We start from the raw sequence: 19,556 nt of genomic DNA on the forward strand, positions 1-19,556 counted from the left end.
TATTTTCCTACCACTGCAAAGTTGGAACAGAGAAGTCAAACAAAGTTACACAGAGCCATGAGATGAAAAGCTTTTCACACTTCCTCAAGACATTGACACTCATGCACACACACAAATGTTTCTCCCCCCGCGTAAACCATTTAACTTTTAATGAAAGTCTCCAACATTCACAGTGATGTTCCAAAAAAATCTAAGTGGATACATTGTAAATGTGTCATGCCCGTGTGGCACAGTGGTCTAAGGCACTGCATCTCAGTGCTAAAGGCATCACTACAGACACCCTGGTTCAAATCCATGCTGTATCACAACCGGCCGTGATTGGGAGTCCCATTGGGCGGAGCACAATTGGCCCAGCATCGTCCGGGTTTGGTCAGTGTTGGCCGTCGTTGTAAATAAAAATTTGGTCTTAACTGACTTTCCTAGTTAAATAAAGGTTAAATCAAAATTATAAATAGAGTACCTGTGTTTTCCATTCTGTTCACATCTGTTCACTTCATTTACACAGGCAGACCAATTCTTTTCACTAATTGGTCTTTTGACAAATCAGATCAGCTCTGAAAAATATCTGATATGAAAAGAATTAAGCTACCTGTGTAAACGCAGCCAAAGAGTTAAGAACGCTTTGAACTAATGGTTATTGAAAGAACATGATGTGCAGTCTTCAAACAGAAAGAAATTACTTTTTACTTCATTCTATTATTTTCCCCCAAAGGAAACAAAACTAGATTTTCTCAAAACATTACAACTTTTTAAAAAGTGATTTTTCATGATACGTATCCAATTACCGAGAGGTAAGTGAGTCATTAATGAGATCCATGCTATCTGAAGGGAGTGGAGAGACCAGGCAATTTGTCCTTGTGTGCGCCCATTAAAGTCAAGATACTCCCCCTTAATTGATATACTGTTGCCCTATGGCCAGATGGATCTATACTGTACTGAGGAAGAGGAGGCAGGCGAGCCCCAGGCTTAATCAATTGCTAGGCCTCAATTGACAGCAGCTGTGTGTGATCAGACCATACAGTAAACTATAGTTCCCTGATAGATGGCCCATAGCTAACTGTTGGACAGAAGGGAAAGGAGGGAGGGGAAGTTACAGTGAGCTACAGTCCACTCTAAAGGAGAGTTTTTCCATTGAGAAACCTTAAAACCCCATGAAATGTATTCTTTCTGTCTGCTTTCTGTAGTCTCTGCCTGTGTGATAAAGCTGTCACTCCCTCCGTGAGGAATGGCCATGAAACCCGTTCATTCGTTTTTGTGGTGAAGTTGAAGCCGCACGGGGTAGTTACAGTAGTTATAGCAGCTGGACTACGGCACATACATCTCAACTAAGCAGAATCCACAGACCAATTAGCAGACATGTTTATCATCAGTATATTCATGAATGCACATATATTGTAATCTGAAGTGGTCTCATAGCATTCTGTTGTAAAATGGTTCATGCATAAAAAAGCATTTCCTATTGAGAGCTTGTTTGGTGCCTCATGCTTCTAGTCGAGTCTCAGAAAAACTCTCATCTCTTGGCTTACAGGTGCTTTATATCCACGTTGGTATGCAAACCTTTCTCGACACTCGTCAGTGTGTGTCTGCGACATTTGTGGAACCTACACAGAATACCATTATAATAGAGCAGGGCATGGTACCACTACAGGCTAGAATGACAAGCAAATAGACAGACATGTGAGCCGAGGTCGAGGTCTCAGGGTAGTAGGAGTTTCAAGCCGAAATCACTTCAACTTTGAGCCATTCTTTCAAACAATTGCTAATTGCGTCATGCCCTGGCTGTCAAATTGTGTACGGTTGCAATTAGCAGGCGGGTGCAAAGCAAACCTGGGGTGGTTAGTGTTATTACTTGACAATACAGAGGAGCCAATGGGAGCGCTGAGAAGGTAACAGGCTGAAAAGAGAGACTAATTAGCAGAGTAGTGCAGTGGCAGAAAACACAAATGGCAGCTGAGCTGGCCCCTCAGAGAGGCAGACTGTTGCCGCGGACAACAGTGATTATTGACAGCTCATGCAGTGCTACTGCCTTGCACTTAGTCCTTTAACGGAACACCATTTGCATTTCTGGAACTTGAGGTGTTTTCTTAGGGATTGGTCTCGAAATTAACTGCATACCTGTTCGTTTTCCTTTTTCTTTCCTTCCTATTTTCTTTCTTTAATGGATCTATTTCTTTCTTTCTTTCTCTCTCCTCTGCTTTCTTTTAATATCTCTTTATATGTATTTCCATGGTATTTATGGCTTGACGTTTTATTGCTTTTCGGAGAAAAGAGAGTAAAAAAACAACCTTTTCAATATACTTTGTTGATGGGAGGAACAAAAACGGATCAAAATAGTTAATTTTCCCCAAAGCACAGATATTTGGCTGGTGTTCACATCTGCTGAGCTCCGCATATAGATTTTTCCTCTTCAGAGTCTTCTATCATCGACACTGTAAAATGGATTAAATTACATTGCATGCTGCTGCTGGGAGATTCAGGCTCTTTTCTGCCTCTTGCTCTACTGATAGAAAAGCTAAACAAGTGAAACAAAAAACAAATGAGGGAGCTTGTACCCCTTTGTCGAAACTAACCATTCAAACTTAATCGAACCATGGTCCTGAAGGAGGAATTGAGAGAGATTTTGTGTTCTATAGTATTGTGTTTAGGTGTATTTGAATTTGTTTCTTGGGTTGTTACATGGACTTTTATACAATGACTATACAACTTCGATGTCTTTGCCAGAAACAAAGAGACCTTAGAGAAATTGGTCATTCAATTTAACTGTCTTTTTCCTCATCCTTGTTGTACTGTATGTTATGATTCTTCTGTTTTAAACCGTTGTAAACATTGGACGAGTGGTCTGCAGTTACTAATTAAATGGATTGTCTTTTGATGCTCTGCAGTCTGTACTACCTCCTAAGATATCAAATGACTCCATGTTATTGGGTACTTTTGGCTCCTCTTGGCTCCCATTCCTATGAATGCAGTATATTATAGCAGTTTTGTACAGCACTTTACCTAATATCTCTTTTTTACGTTCTCCCTCTCTCTCTCATCTCCCTATCCCTCCCTCCCTTTCGCCCAGGGTTCGGTCGTGCGGCCCTGCCGTTTGGCCTGGTCAGAAGAGAGCTCTCCTGCGAAGGATATGCCATCGATCTCCGCTGCCCCGGTGCTGATGTCATCATGATCGAGACAGCGAACTACGGCCGCACCGACGACAAGATCTGCGACGCCGACCCGTTCCAGATGGAGAACGTCAACTGTTACCTCCCCGACGCCTACAAGATCATATCACAAAGGTAAGAGTCAACTGCTACCTCACCCAAGGCCTACAAGATTGTATCTCAAAGGTAATAGAGCAGAAAGGTCTCGTTACACAATATAACCTGGAGTTAGTTAGGGATGTGTGGTATGTGATTCTAGAGTCCAGTCTAGTGATTCTGGATCCACAATTTTTCTATCAAAACAAAGTGGTTTGGTTTGGGTGGTAACCCTAATATTACTAGACTAGCATTTGTGTTACCTTTTCAACTGACCAAAAACAGACAATTTACCCACACTTCCTTGACTTTTTAATAATCAGATGTTTTTTGGGGTATTGTTGTGGAACTCTAGACCGTAAAACTGGACAGGGGGTCATTCGTAGCAACCCTAGACCATATGCTCTATGCATCCCTTCACCAGTACCACTGCAGCTGCTCAATCAGCCAGCCAGCCAGCCAGCCAGCCTGTCCGTCTCAAAAGAGTCACATGAACCTCCTTCTTAATCCCTCTGTTTCCAACATTAGTTTTTTGTTCCAACACTCGTACTGCATTGACACAGCCCAGCACCCAGCCCTGTGCAATGCCTCTACCCCCCTCATAATACCATTCATATTAGTAACACTCTCCCAGGACATTTAGCTGCAATACTGCCAGTAGGCTGCACGCACCACTTTAAATTGACTGCTATGCCGGCCCCAGCCCGGAAGTGTGTATTTAAAGGACCCCAGATTAACGTTTCATAAGTCAGCAAGAACCCCGGCTCACCTACCGAAACATGCCAGTACCCTGCCCTGACTTGTGTGCTACTGAGTGTATGTAGTCATCCACCTTAGGAAATAGGTCCTGCCTTATCCATCCGCATCCACAAAAATTCCCATGAGCTCTTGAATAGATAATAAAGACGTCCCATATTTAGCTTGTCACGCTACATTTACTGCAGTGTTTGTCTCAGCAGTTGCACACAGACCAGACAGAGACAAAGACAGAGAATGCTCACCGTGTCCCTTGATTTGTCTGTTAGTGCTCACGTGCTGGTTTAGCCGACCTGGGTTCAAATACTATGTGATATCTTTCAAATGCTTTGAGCATTTTCTCTGGCCTGCTTTGAGGTCCAGATGGGTGGTTTTGCAACAATTCTATTGGTTCTATTGCATCAGACAAATTCAATCGAGCCCAGATAAAGTGTTTGGAATTATATCAAATAGTATTTTATCCCATGTCTGCATTGTTGCCTAGGCTAGAACCCACTGAACTCCACTTCAAACTAATCTGTTAACAAAGGCTTTTAGGAGAGTCAGTGGAGGTGGTAAAGAGCCCAGAGCCCGATCATGCTCTACACCACTAAACCTACTGTAGCTTGTGTGCGTTATTCTAATGTAGTAGATCAGAGGAAATGAGACATGACAATAATGAGTATTGATACAATAACCTGGGGTGGTTCAGGCAGCAGCAGGCAGCAGGTCTAAGCCACAGAACAGCCAGCCTGATGATGCGCTAGTCTGAATCCTGGTTATAATGGATGCTGGCTTAAACAATGGAGATAAATACACTGCATAAAATGAGAAATAGGCTGTTGGAGGATTTGTCTGTTACCATGGATGTCACTATGGGTTTATATGTTAAATATTTGTTTGTCGTTTAGCAGACAATCTTATCCTGAGCGACCCTGTGAGAATCAAACCCACAACCATGGAGTTGCAAGCATGCTCTACTGAGCCAAATGGGATAACTGAGCCACACGGGATTACTAAGTATTTAAATCATTTAAAAGACGCCATCAACCCATTGGTCATAAGCAGGAAAACATACAAATATGATTAACACAAAATGATGATAGGTGAAATTATCACTGTTTCAGTGGACAGAAATCAGTGTTAACACATTGTGGAGGTAATGAGTCATTTTTCTAGAAATTAACTTCTTTGGTTTCATAATTTCTGGTGTCATTGGAGTAAAAATCACAAGACTGTAGCTAGCTAACAGATTAATTGCAGGGATTTGGAATGAAGGGGAAGTTCTGGAGAGTTTTTCACACCCTTTCCCATGCAGCACTAATCTCTTCCCTCAGAGTAGGACAGGGTAATAGCCCTGGGCAGGGGATAATGACATTTTTCTTCATTATTATTTTCTGACGAAGGGAAGTGGATAAGTGTAGCTCACATAACAGACATCACTGTCTGTCTGCCTCCCAGACAACCTCCTGTAATGTCATTGTAATAGTAGTGATGATGGTGATGATGACAATGATCTGCCGGCTGCAGTTGTACATTTGATGATGGGACAAACAATTAGACAAACAATTGGAAGAAATAGGAGAAAGAATATGATTAGTCTACCGACCGTACATTAGTTGGAAGTAATTGTCCAATATCTCAATGCAAATCGCATACTTATATGCAGGTTGTAATAGGCAGCAAGTGACTGGTTAATGAACACCGCATTTTACGCATGTGTGTCTTATCTGTACGTAATTGTATTACACATGGATTTCCTACAAGGTCACTGGGTCACGGCAAAGTTTTGTAGCAGGTCTGATAACAACCTAATTTGTTCTTGGCTGTCACACTAAAAGCTGTCCTTTTCGGCTTTTGAGGGACAGCTAGGCTCTTTGCTTCGGCGGTGATTCTGAGAGATCTGTCCAACTTGCACGACTTTGCATTTGACCTTCTCAAATATTTATCACTAAACCGGCCTGAAAATTGTTAAGTCGCAATTTTTTTGGGGCTTTAAAAAAAAAACAACTTGTCATGGATAACCGTTTGCTTCTGCTGTTGTCGCTGCCTTCTCAATCCTTCAGTCTCAAGAGAGCTTGATTGAAGTGGAGACAATTTCATCCTATATTTATACAAAATCAGTTATTCTATTTTCCTCTCTTTCCCCCTCCATCTCTCACTCTGTTGCACTCGCAAAACACACACACACACACAATTGAAACCGTTTTAATTTAAGGGTCGCACATTCTACTTCATAGCCAAGGTCAACTCAAGTTATAAGGCAAATAACTAGCTCCTATAGCAAAGGCTCGGGAGCCTCCCATAGCAAATAATGGTGAGCATTCTGTGTTTCGGTTGACCCGCTTGAAACAGGCAATTACCCTGCCTGTTGTGTACAATTTAAATTGTTCTCTGTGTGGGTGAGTGGTCTCAGTGGGTATATGGGTCTGATAAGGTGACATTCTCATCAACATCGCATAATATACTCCAGACCGGTCTTCAGCTCTTTACACAGTTATTCCACTCTTTATTTTTATGTCTGTGTGTGTCTCTCTTTATATCTATTTACTGTTTCTCTCTTTTATTTATTCCCCCCAAATGATTCTTCTCTTCCTCCCTCAACTTGTTAAGTTGACGACGACAATACAGCATATTGAATCAAGGCCCTACTCTGATGAATAGGATTTTTATATCCTTCACCACAGCAATGCTGCAAACTTGATTTGAATAAGTGTGTGGAGGGAAGAGGGAAGTGGCTATGTATTATTCATGTGTTTCTCTCACCCTAATACCACTCCTGGGATGTTATAGTAGTTTGTGTCATTGCTGAATTGTTTGTGATCCATCTTTTCCCAGGTGCAATAACCGTACCCAATGTGTGGTTGTGACTGGCTCTGATGTGTTCCCTGACCCCTGCCCTGGTACCTACAAGTATCTAGAGGTTCAGTATGAGTGTGTCCCATACAGTAAGTATTCACCCTTTAATTATGCAGTGCTACTATGTGATGTTTCTTCAACGTATTGTTAGGTTTATTACAACCATTACTTATTTAGTGATTCCTGTTGGGGGGATATGTTTTATCTTGTGTGTAATGTTTGTTTGTAGTCTATTATTAAACAATATACAGTTGATACCAAAACATATGTAATATTTACTTATTTTTCTTTAAAAATCTGATTCTTGTAACATGCAACCTTTTTTCTGTTATGTAATTCAGTGGAGATTTACTTTCTGAAATAATATTTTTGCTTTACCTCTTCATTTCTCATCAAATGTTCCTTCCTCTCTTGTATCTTTTCCAAATTAACCTCTATGCTTTCTCTCCTTCTAAGTTTCAGTCATTCTTGTTCCTCGGTTGTCTCACTAGGATCTTTCCCTCTTCCGTTTGTTGCTGCACTGCTTTAATGAAGGAACTCAATATTGTTCACTTACAATTGTATTTTTTGGCTCATTAGGGAAATTTCGCCTGTAACATTAGCAACAAGTTATGTTCTGTGGTTGGCCGAAGCAGACTTTGGAATTTAGTTTAGATTTGTGTCTATAAAGTTTTTATGTAAATACTGCTCCATTCAATACTGCCAAAAATAACTATTTTGCTGTTTCTCTAAGAATTGTATCTGATTTTAAACTGAAAAGCGATTTCAGAAACGCTACAATGTTTCTTTATGTCAAACAATTCATTTGAAAGTACTGTGGCCTGATTATTACCGATGCGGTCAGTGACCAGGCTAGACATATTATTTTGATGGCAAGAAAATCATGGAATCGTGATCGGTTAAACAGTGTTTGACTCCAGCCCTAACCTGACTGCTTTCATATTATAAGGCCTGATAATGTCCTATTTTTTCCCTCAGTATTTTTCTTGTTCCCCCAAAACAGGCATCTCTTGGTCCTCTATCGATCATATCCTCTAACCTTCTCGTGTACCTGGTAGTTGACTCACGATAACCTTTCTCTCCCTCTTGCACTCTTTCTTTTTTGCTTTCTTTCTTTTCCAATGCCTAAAATAGAAGTGGAACAAAAAGGTAAATGAGTGGTCCAGTCTTACCCCCCGTCCCCCCCAGCCCCCTGTTATGTGGTGTTCAATACAACCCTCCCTCTTGTCTCCTCTCTTTTGATTGCCTCTCTAGTCTTAACACCCGCCCCAAACCCCGATAGGGTGTTGATTGCTACTCTGGGAGACAATTAGAATTTCAAAGGCAATTTTTTTAAAGCAGTCTAGAAGATTGAAATATATTTCTGGTCCACATGAACACATGACATCTTATCAGAACGATCATCACTGACTCATGAGGTGGATTACATTAGGAATGATACCCCCGCTTACCTACTTAGTATGAGAGTAATTATTATTATTTATTTTTTTAATAAAGTTTAGAATTTTCTTCTGGCTTAGTCTTGTTCTGCTTGGCAATACCCTTTGATCGCACCCATAGCACGTGATGGTCACCTGCCTTTCTCATCTAAAACCAATCCATAGGATTCCAATGGGACACTTGCCATGGCCTCCCTCACCCATCAAAGGTTTCTTTTTTTTGTCTGTTATGATGTAGAGTTCCAGCCTCTACTGTTGTTGTCCTGTCTTCTCCCAAAGCTCCACCCTCATCATTTTATCCCAGCTTTGCTGCCACCTCCATCCAGACTATGTCATTTGGTCTCTCCACAAGACGTGAAGTCTTATCCCTTATCATTTTGTCTTCTGTGTGCTTTTTCAGTAAGCATGTGCAGTTCAACCATTTTCACAGTCAGTGTCACAAGTTGGAATTATAACAAGTTCCAGTATACACTTCAGCCCTAGCTACCTCTCCCATCCCTTACATGTCTTGCATTTACAGGTTTTTTCCTCCTTTTGTTTAACTTTTTTTTTGTCCCACACAGTCAACGTGTATGGCAGACAGACTCTATAAAGAAGCAAGTCCTTTATTCACTTCTGCACTTTTATTTTTCCCTCTATTCACAAGCAATGGCACTCAGCGCTAGTTCAATGACAGTGCCACATGTCTTTGTCCCACACTCTACTCAGACAGCAGCGAAAAATATACTCACTACAATACCTTGATGAAATATTTGTGTTGATACTCTGCTTATTTTCTTTACTTAAACCCATCTTTCTGTCTCCCTCTCCCTCACAAGTTTTCATTTGTCCCGGGACCCTGATGGAGGTGGGGGAGCCCACGTTTGTGTTTGAGGCAGAGCAACAGGCGGGGTCGTGGTGTAAAGACCCCCTGCAGGCCAGAGACAAGGTCTTCTTCATGCCCTGGACGCCGTACCGCACCGACACTCTGATTGAGTACAACTCCCTGGAGGACTTAAAAAATGGCCGCCAGACTACCACCTATAAACTCCCACATCGAGTCGACGGCACCGGCTTCGTGGCCTACGACGGAGCCATCTTCTTCAACAAGGAGCGCACGCGCAACATCGTGAAATTTGATCTCCGCACGCGCATCAAGAGCGGTGAAGCCATCGTGGCCAACGCCAACTATCACGACACTTCGCCGTACCGCTGGGGCGGCAAGACGGACATAGACCTCGCTGTCGATGAGCGGGGATTGTGGGTAATCTACGCCACGGAGCAGAACAACGGGCGCATCGTGGTCTCACAGCTCAACCCATACACGCTCCGCTTCGAGGCCACCTGGGAGACGGCGTACGACAAGAGATCCGCCTCCAATGCCTTCATGGTGTGCGGCGTGCTGCACGTGGTGCGGTCCACCTACGAGGAGAACGAGAGCGAGGCGCCCAAGAGCCACATCGACTACATCTACAACACCAAGCTGAGCCAGGGAGAGTACACAGACATCCTGTTCCCCAACCAGTACCAGTACATCGCTGCTGTGGATTACAACCCCAGAGATAACCAGCTGTACGTGTGGAATAACTTTTACATCCTGCGCTACGACCTGGAGTTTGACGCGGAGAAAGACCCTGCTGACGGTACGTCTCAGTCACAGTGTGGCCTGTTTCAGATGAGTCTTGACTTGAGATCTGCATGTGTACATTGAATTTCACAAACCTAATTTCAATAGATGATTGCTGTAAAGTTACAAACACATATTTCAGTTTAGTATACAGCCGTTTGTGTTGTGTTTGTGTCAGGTGCTGAACATATTCCTGTGTGTGTGGGGGGGTGTATATAAGTCTCATGATGACAGATTTGTTTATTTTGAACACAATACAGGTGTGATTCAGAGAATAGTAGGGTTTGGTTAGTCCTGGGGAAAGGCCTCATGAGTAAACAGAAAATTACAGTTATACCTTGGAACGGGGTATAACTCCCTTAGGGGCTTCGCAGTCTGGCACAAGGCATCCGCTGGAAAGCCTTGCTTCCTTTATTACCATAAGGCAAGCTCAAGCACTCCCTCTCCACTTGGACCCTATCAAATTCTCTAATCTCAGGTCTTATCCCAATCCATTATGAGCAGTGGCCTTGTGAACTTCCCTTTAATGCCCCGGAATGGGATTCTGAAATATTGCACACGGTATGACAGAAGGTTATCCCATCCCCACTTTCCTTTCCTTGCCTTTGGATCCGATTCGGACATCTGTTGCTATGGCTACCCGATCAACCGTGTTGTTGACGGCCCCTCATTTACCCGTGATTGAGACAATCTCCATCATTTTGTGGGGGTTGGTGTTAAAACCCAGAGTTAAGGTACCGTGTGGCTAGGTGGCGGTAATGCCGGTGAATCATGTCCCGGATGACAAGGTTAGAATAGTGACTTGAGCGCTGTTGAAGAAAAAAATAATAGAAAGGACCATCCGCCGAAATTGATATCTATCAGACAGTGTAGGGTTTTAAATTAATCTGTGAAGTGTCTGAGGAGAGACAGACGTGCGTGTCATCAGACAGGGCTCTTACATCACGCTGTGTGATAATGGGCGTAATTACCTGCCTGTAGCCTCCTTATCCCTAAAAACTAGGCTAAGTCCCCACTAACGCACTGCACTCGACAAGGAACGATCAACTCTATACCATGCTGGCGTGACGTTGGGATGCAGCTTCCTCCTTACCACTGAGAGCTCGGCTAAGTCCCCGCTAACGCACTGTGTAAGTCACTGTGGGGGGAACATGCTACCACGCTGACGTCGGGGGGTTCAAGTTGGAGTAAAACGATATTGAAAACGAAGTGAGTGAGGGTCCCAGGCTAGATTAACGTTAAGGTTGTGAAATCTGATCCCCGACCTCTTGTGTCCAAGGGCAACGTATCCATGGACACGCTGACCACCTGTCAACACGTCTGTTTGTTTTCCCTTTGCTCCCTCTACATGTATATCTGCCCGCCCGCCCGCCCGCCCGACAGACAGACAGACAGACAGACAGACAGACAGACAGACAGACAGACAGACAGACAGACAGACAGACAGACAGACAGACAGACAGACAGACAGACAGACAGACAGACAGACAGACAGACGGTGGCCGTGAGCTCTTGACATGAAGGTCAGAGGTTGAGTCTCTCTGTGTGCCCAACCCAACCAAAGCACTCAATTAAGTAGACCGTGTAGAATAGAACAGAATAAATACTAGAATTCTAATGAGCTAGTTCTCCATGGCCGAACTGGCATGTATGTACATGCAAACGGCCCGTTTTGGATGCTCAGGGTAAGATTAATGTAAATGTAATTACCAACTGAATTATCATAACTACCCTCAATGTCTTATAACAGCCACACGGAAAAAGAGAAGAGGAGTCCGCATGGCAGTGCATTTCCAATCAAGGGGCTTCACAGTGATCTGTTATCACAGCTAACGCTACAGCAAACGCAAAGACCAGAGAGCCAGACACAAACAAACTCGCTGGCTCGCATGCGATAGACGTAATGATGAGAACAACCACACAGTACCTACACAGTTGTTGATTATTTGACCCTTTTTAGTTTAAGAATACTTGTTCGAGCTACAGTTCTGCTACTGGAATTGAAACGTATATATTTGCATTCATAACTGGCCTCTGCATATCATTAAGTGGGGTGGCAGGTAGCCTAGTGGTTAGAGCGTTGGACTAGTAACCGAAAGGTTGCAAGAACGAATCCCCGAGCTGACAAGGTAAAAATCTGTCGTTCTGCCCCTGAACAAGGCAGTTAACCCACTGTTCCTAGGCCGTCATTGAAAATAAGAGTTTGTTCTTAACTGACTTGCCTAGTTAAATAAAGGTAAAATTAATACATTTTTTAAAAAGTGTAATTTTATGAAACCATTGAACTGCACATAGAGGAAGGCAGATAGAGAAGCAAGGCTATGCCAGCTGCAAGATTCCACTAGGCTTTTGTGAATGGCATAGGTAGGCACATGAAAGTAAATGGTTCATGTTTAGTACAGAGAGGAATTAAACAACCTGTTCTGCAGGGTGATCCTGTGGTGGTAAAAGAACGACTCTCTCTCTCACTGATACCAACAAGCACTTGAGGTGCAGAGAGAGAACTAATTGTGTTCATTAAAGGAAAAATCCACAAATGACTATAATTTACTGTGTTAAATAAAACTGTGAACAAGTGTTTCACTTTGTCGTTATAATAAGGTTGGTAGCAACATGTGATTGTTGTGGAAATCCGTTGCATCTCAAGTCGACTACAAAACCCACAATGCACTGCTCTTTCTATGGGCTGGCCGGCTAGCTAGGGGATACCTTGCACAACTGAATGCGTTCAACCAAAATGTGTCTTCCGCTTTTAACCCAACACCTCTGAATCAGAGAGGTGGGGGAGGCATGCCTTAATCGATGTCATTGGCGCTCGGGGAGCAGTTGTTGTGGGTTAACTGCCTTGCTCAAGGGCAGAACGGTAGATTGTTCCATCTTGCGTATTCAAACCAGCGACCTTTCGGTTAATGGCCTATTGCTGTTAACCACTAGGCTACCTGCCGCCCTAGCAAACATAGCTTCACACAATAATACGAAAGTCAACATCAGCATGTGAAGTAGCTAGTTCACTGTAAAATCGCCTTAACAAACTGCACTATCAATTTAGTAGTCTACAATCTCACCATGTTCAACCTGCAGATCGATGTGCCTTGCAGAGTGAAGTCTGACATTCGCAACGGCAATGCAATGCACCCTGGACTGAAGAGGCAGACTAATAGGAGAAATGTGGTGGACCCTCTGTTAATTACACATTTGTCGAGGTAGGAATATCGCAAAAATATGATCAATGGCTCGTTTAAGAGAAGACAACCTCCCACATCGGCCAGTATTGAGATCTGACATGTATGATAGATGTGATAGGCGATTTAAAAGTCATATTCCTATTAACTTCTAGTGCGGTGAGAGAAGATTTATTGTAATGCTACGTCATACCAGCTGAATTTCTCCCTACTTGAACGGCAATAGCTCAGATGTACATAAAAACATGAAATGAACCTGGGAATTGATGTAACCCAGAGATGCAAAAAAACTATATAAAATTCAAAATGGATGTATTTTTCCATATATACAGTTGAAGTTGGAAGTTTACATACACCTTAGCCAAATACATTTAAACTCAGTTTTTCACAATTCCTGACATTTAATCCTATGAAAAATTCCCTGCCTTAGGTCAGCTAGGATCACCACTTTATTTTGAAATGTCAGAATAATAGGAGAGAGAATGATTTATTTCAGCTTTTATTTCTTTCATCACATTCCCAGTGGGTCAGAAGTTTACATACACTCAAATAGTTTTTGGTAGCATTGCCTTTAAATTGTTTAACTTGGGTCAAACGTTTCGGGTAGCCTTCCACTAGCTTCCCACAATGAGTTGGGTGAATTTTGGCCCATTCCTCCTGACAGAGCTTGTGTAACTGAGTCAGGTTTGTAGGCCTCCTTGCTCGCACACGCTTTTTCAGTTCTGCCATCACATTTTCTATAGGATTGAGGTCGTGGCTTTGTGACGATCACTCCAATACCTTGACTTTGTTGTCCTTAAGCCATTTTGCCACAACTTTGGAAGTATGCTTGCTGTTTAAAGGCACAGTCAACTTAGTGTATGTAAACTTCTGACCCACTGGAATTGTGATACAGTGAATTATAAATGAAATAATCTGTCTGTAAACAATTGTTGGAAAAATTATCTGTGTCATGTAGATGTCCTAACCGACTTGCCAAAACTATAGTTTGTTAACAAGAAATTTGTGGAGTGGTTGAAAAACGAGTTTTAATGACTAAGTCAAGTCACCTAAGTGTATGTAAACTTCCGACTTCAACTGTAGACACACCCTATGTGTTTTAATAAAATCAACTATATGCATTGACCTTGTCTGATGCTTTCAGCGCTCTTTGATGAAATAAGACACAAAAGTAACTTCTATTTTCATTTCCAACTATGTAAAAGATAGCCTACATGAAACCAACAAATAAAAACATTGCAGCCTGCAGGTAGAAAATACATATCCTATGAATCACATTAGCTATGCATGGCCTGTATGCTATGAACTTAAAACATTATATCAACTGTTATCTTGGGTTTGGCCTGAAGCTTGCTCTAGCAAACTTGCCACATATAGAATATCAATACGGAACTGGTCAGATGACGCGGATGCTAAGCTACAGGACTGTTTTACTAGCACAGACTGGAATATGTTCCGGGATTCATCCAATGGCATTGAGGAATACACCACCTCAGTGATTGGCTTCATCAATAAGTGCATCGATGACATCGTCCCCACAGTGACTGTACATACATATCCCAACCAGAAGCCATGGATTACAGGCAACATCCACATCAAGCTAAAGGCTAGATCTGCCGCTTTCAAGTAGCGGGAGACTAATCGCTTAGAAGAAATCCCGCTATGCCTCAGACGAACCGTCAAACAAGCAAAGCGTCAATACAGGATTAAGATTGAATCCTACTACACCAGCTCTGACGCTCGTCGGATGTGGCAGGGCTTGAAAAATATTACGGAATACAAAGGGAAACCCAGACGTGAGCTGCCCAGTGACGCGAGCCTACCAGACGAGGTAAATGCCTTTTATGCTCATTTCGAGGCAAGCAACACTGAAGCATGCACAAGAGCACCAGCTGTTCTGGATGACTGTATGATAACCCTCTCGGTAGCCGATGTGAACGAAACCTTTAAACAGGTCAACATTCATAAAGCCACTGGGTAAGACGGATTACCAGGACGTGTACTCAAACCATGCGTGGACCAACTGTCAAGTGTCTTCATTGACATTTTCAACCTCTCCCTGACTGAGTCTGTAATACCTACATGTTTCAAGCAGACCACCATAGTCCCTGTGCCCAAGGAAGTGAAGGTAACCTGCCTAAATGATTACCGCCCCGTGGCACTCACGTCGGAAGCCATGAAGTGCTTTGAAAGGCTGGTCATGGCTCACATCAACAGCATTCTCCTGGACACACTTGACCCACTCCAATTCGCATACCGCCCCAACAGATCCACAGATGACGCAATCTCAATCGCACTCCACACTGCCCTTTCTCACTTGGACAAAAGGAGCACCTATGTGAGAATGATGTTCATCGACTACAACTCAGCGTTCAACAACATAGTGCCCACGAAGCTCATCACTAAGCTAAAGACTCTGAGACTAAACACCTCCCTCTGCAACTGGATCCTGGACTTCCTGACGGGCCGCCCCCAGGTGGTAAGAGTAGGCAACAATACGTCTGCCACGCTGATCCTTAACACTGGGGCCCCTCAGGGGTGTGTACTTAGTCCCCTCCTGTATTCCCTGTTCACCCACGACTGCGTGGCCAAACACGACTCCAACACCATCATTAAGTTTGCTGATGACACAACATGGTAGGCCTGATCACCGACAACGATGAGACGGCCTATAGGGAGGAGAATAGAGGGGGCTGTAGTGGTGCGGGTCGAGAGTTTCAAGTTTCTTGGTGTCCACATCACCAACGAACCATCATGGTCCAAACATGCCAAGACAGTCGTGAAGAGGGCACGACAAAACCTTTTCCCCCTCAGGAGACTGAAAAGATTTTGCATGGGCCCCCAGATCCTCATAATTGTCAGAGACTCCAGTCATCCAAGTTATAGACTGTTTTCTCTGCTCCCGCACGGCATGTGGTACCGGAGCGCCAAGTCTAGGACCAAAAGCCTCCTCAACAGCTTCTACCCCAAGCCATTAGACCCCCCCCCCCCCCCCTTTGTACACTGCTGCTACTCGCTGTTTGTTTGCATAGTCACTTCGCCCCCACCTACATGTACCTCAACTAGTCTCACACTGACTCGATACTGGTTCCCCCTGTATATAGCCTTGTTATTGTTATGCTTATTGTGTTACATTTTATTTTTACCTACTTGGTGAATGTTTTCTTGAACTGCACTGTTGGTTAAGGGCTTGTAAGTAAGCATTTCACGGTGAAGTCTACACTTGTATTCGACGCATGTGGCAAATAAAGTTTGATTTGATTTACAGCGCCAATGAACTTGGGTCAGACACAGCTGTAGGTTATTTGCACAAGGGATAAGAAGTAATCAGGTGGGCCTATTTTGTGACGTTTCCACTGGATCAGAGCAGGCTGAGTGGTTATGGAAAGGGAGAGCGGTGGAAAGATTTTTCAGGTACATTGAGGAACTATTGTTATTATCAATGGATGGAAAAACAGACTTTGTTTACTTGCTGTTTGAGGTGACGAAAACATTACTTTGAGAAGCTCCACAGGTCATTAGTGGTGGTGCATTAAGCCAATCAGAAATACTACCAAATCCCCAAATGTGCACATTTATATGCCTACATTTGCGCGCAGGACATGTAGCCTATAGGCCTACTTCTATGCGTAATCAGGTGCATGTCCTTACAAAATTCATAAATTGAATGCAATTAACTAAAACTTGTTTCTCACAGGTGTAGCATAGGTTGTCCGCTCTGCAAACAACGTATCCACTCCGACAATGAGAACGGTAAAGACCTGAATAAGAATATAAGCTATTGAATGCATTAACAGAAATTACCGTAAGCAAAAAAATAAGTTATAGGAATTAACGGTAAATGCACTACTGGTGATATACACCGTATATACAAAAGTATGTGGACACCCCTTCAAATGAGTGGATTTGGCTATTTCAGCCACACCCGTTGCTGAGATGTTTATCAAACATTGGCAGTAGAATGGCCTTACTGAAGAGCTCAGTGACTTTCAACGTGGCACTATCATAGGATGCCACCTTTCCAACAAGTCAGTTCGACAAATTTCTGCTCTGCTAGACCTGCCCAGGTCAACTGTAAGTGCTGTTATTGTGAAGTGGAAATGTCTAAGAGAAACAACGGCTCAGCCGCAAAGTGGTAGGCCACGCAAGCTCACAGAACGGTAGCGCGTAAAAATAATCTGTTCTCAGTTGCAACACTTACTACCAAGTTCCAAACTACACACTGGAAGCAATGTCAGCACAATAACTGTTAGTCGGGAGCTTCATGAAATGGGTTTCCATGGCTGAGCAGCCGCACACAAGCCTAAGATCACCATGCGCAATGCAAAGCGTCGGCTGGAGTGGTGTAAAGCTTGCCGTCATGGGACTCTGGAGCAGTGGAAATGCATTCTCTGGAGTGATGAATCACGCTTCACCATCAGGCAGTCCCACGGACAAATCTGGGTTTGGCGGATGCCAGGAGCAGCAAAGGGGGGAACCAAGTCTATATTAATGCCCATGGTTTTGTAATGAGATGTTCGACGAGCAGGTGTCCACATTCTTTTGGTCATGTAGTGTATGTAATGGGGAACTAACAATGAAAGGCAAACAATTCACACGCTGAATTATGAAACAATGAATGTGCACAAATTGGCAGGAGGAAGCGCATTATGGAGTGAGATATGCATTGTGCATCTTAGCCACACTCCTTCTTCTTGGACTGTGCCATCCCCACGGCCTCCGCAATGGATTAGTCTCAGCCTCCGCAATGGATTAGTTCACTGAGATGGCCGCGAATAAGACAGGTGTCTTTTGCCATAAAAAATATAGATATATTTGCTACTGCTCGACTAAAAACAATCTTGGTCGACAGCCTATCGACCAAACGTTTGACCAGTCGACTAATTGGTGTCAGCCCTTTTTAAGATTCATGGGGCCCCACAGTAAAAGTTGTAAGTTGAACCAAATCACTACGATTCTCTGCTTTTTACAGAGACCGGTAGTCAGTATATTACCACGACTGTGTCTTCTCCTACTATGCCAACAACCTTTGCATCCACCCTTTTTGCAAAGCTCATCCTACGGGAGCCAGGTAAAGCCGATTTATATGTCTATATTAGGCGTTTTAGGGGATAAGACAGAAACCAAAACAAATGGACCCAAATGTACTGTATATGTTGTGTGCATATATAACTGTATTTGATACCTGTATAATTCCTCAGATATATTCCAAACTCCAAGGATTCATTTGAATTTACTACAGGGGTGTGAGTTTCAGAACACATACATGTGTTGAAGAGTGAAACTCCTCTAATGCTTTCCGAACACACAGACACCAGTGATCATGACGTTGATAGTCCACCTCCTAAGAAGGCTCACTATTTAAGAGATCGTACTGCTCCGACGTGACAATAAAATGTGCCCCTAAGTGCCACCTGTTACAAAATGTGTAGGGACACACTTGCAAGGGTATTGTCTGAGATTCCTCAAAGACATCGACTCGGGTCTTGGCCTAATTAATTCCAAAGACTAATCAGGGGAGCCAATAATTGCCAGGAGCATTTCAAAGTAACAAGGGGAGAAGGGAGAAAATGTATTTGCCTTCGAGGTAGCATTGATCTGAGGAGTAAAAAAGAGGAGTGTTAAATTAATGCCTTCACAGAGAGGAACAGGGCCAATGGAGAACTGTGGGGTTTAGCCACATGGAGAGATCCAACAACCCAAGGAGAAGAAAGGCACAGCTGAGTCGCCGACCATGCCACTGCATACATGGAAAAGGCTAGTTAGTGAGATTCTAATCGACTAGATCTCCTTCTGCCTCACAAAACGTGCTAATGTCATAAAGCGCCTCGTCTTGCCTCGCTCTGTCGACGTTCTGCTCATTCAATTTGGCTGCTTATAAAACTCAGTTATGCATATTTATTTGAATGCTTTTTAAACTTTGCATCGACGTGTAGCACGATGAAGAAGCACTTGCTGGGCTCATTAATAAATTGTATCGTGACTGACACACAGTGAGGCTTTTGGGATTGGGCTTTACACTCTTTGAAGCAGAGAAACAAAGGGAATATTTACCAGATCACGTGGGTTGGTCCTTGCCGCTTAGTGGATCAGAAGGAATTAACACATCAGCAAGGAGAGTCATGCAGACCGGAGTCAAGGGTGTGTGTGTGTGCGTGCGTGCGTGTCAGAGGTCAAGGTGCCAGGCGGATAGTTGGAACGACTCCATTTGTTCCTCTTGTTGCCATGGCACAAGTCTTCATGAGTCTGACTTCCTGATTGGTGGATTGGAATGTGTGACTTCAAGTGGACATTTTAAAGAACTGGAAGAGAGAGTGTTCATAGCTGTACAGTATATTTTGTGCTAGCTACCTTTCTCTCTCAAAGTGGTTCCATGGCCTGGTGTCCCTACCGTAGTAATGAGGTGGCCCCAGTCTTCAGTTTCAGCTCTCGTAAATCAGATCACATAGATCCAAATCCTGTCTGGCTGGCAGTGGCAGGGCTTTTTCTGTCTCTT

At 43.3% G+C, this 19,556-nt stretch overlaps 1 protein-coding gene across 1 annotated transcript in view; it reads left to right on the forward strand.

The window, feature by feature from the left end:
• The window catches only part of LOC120020667 (adhesion G protein-coupled receptor L2-like), a 232,271-nt gene that overhangs the window by 172,427 nt on the left and 40,288 nt on the right, over positions 1-19,556 (forward strand). The window contains exons 3-6 of the mRNA XM_038964372.1: positions 3,065-3,278; positions 6,813-6,922; positions 7,971-7,982; positions 9,091-9,894. Coding sequence (XP_038820300.1) covers positions 3,065-3,278; positions 6,813-6,922; positions 7,971-7,982; positions 9,091-9,894 — 1,140 coding nt within the window. The remainder of the gene's footprint in view (positions 1-3,064; positions 3,279-6,812; positions 6,923-7,970; positions 7,983-9,090; positions 9,895-19,556) is intronic.

Source organism: Salvelinus namaycush, chromosome 25, assembly GCF_016432855.1.
Source record: "Salvelinus namaycush isolate Seneca chromosome 25, SaNama_1.0, whole genome shotgun sequence".
NCBI classification, from domain to species: Eukaryota; Metazoa; Chordata; class Actinopteri; order Salmoniformes; family Salmonidae; genus Salvelinus; species Salvelinus namaycush.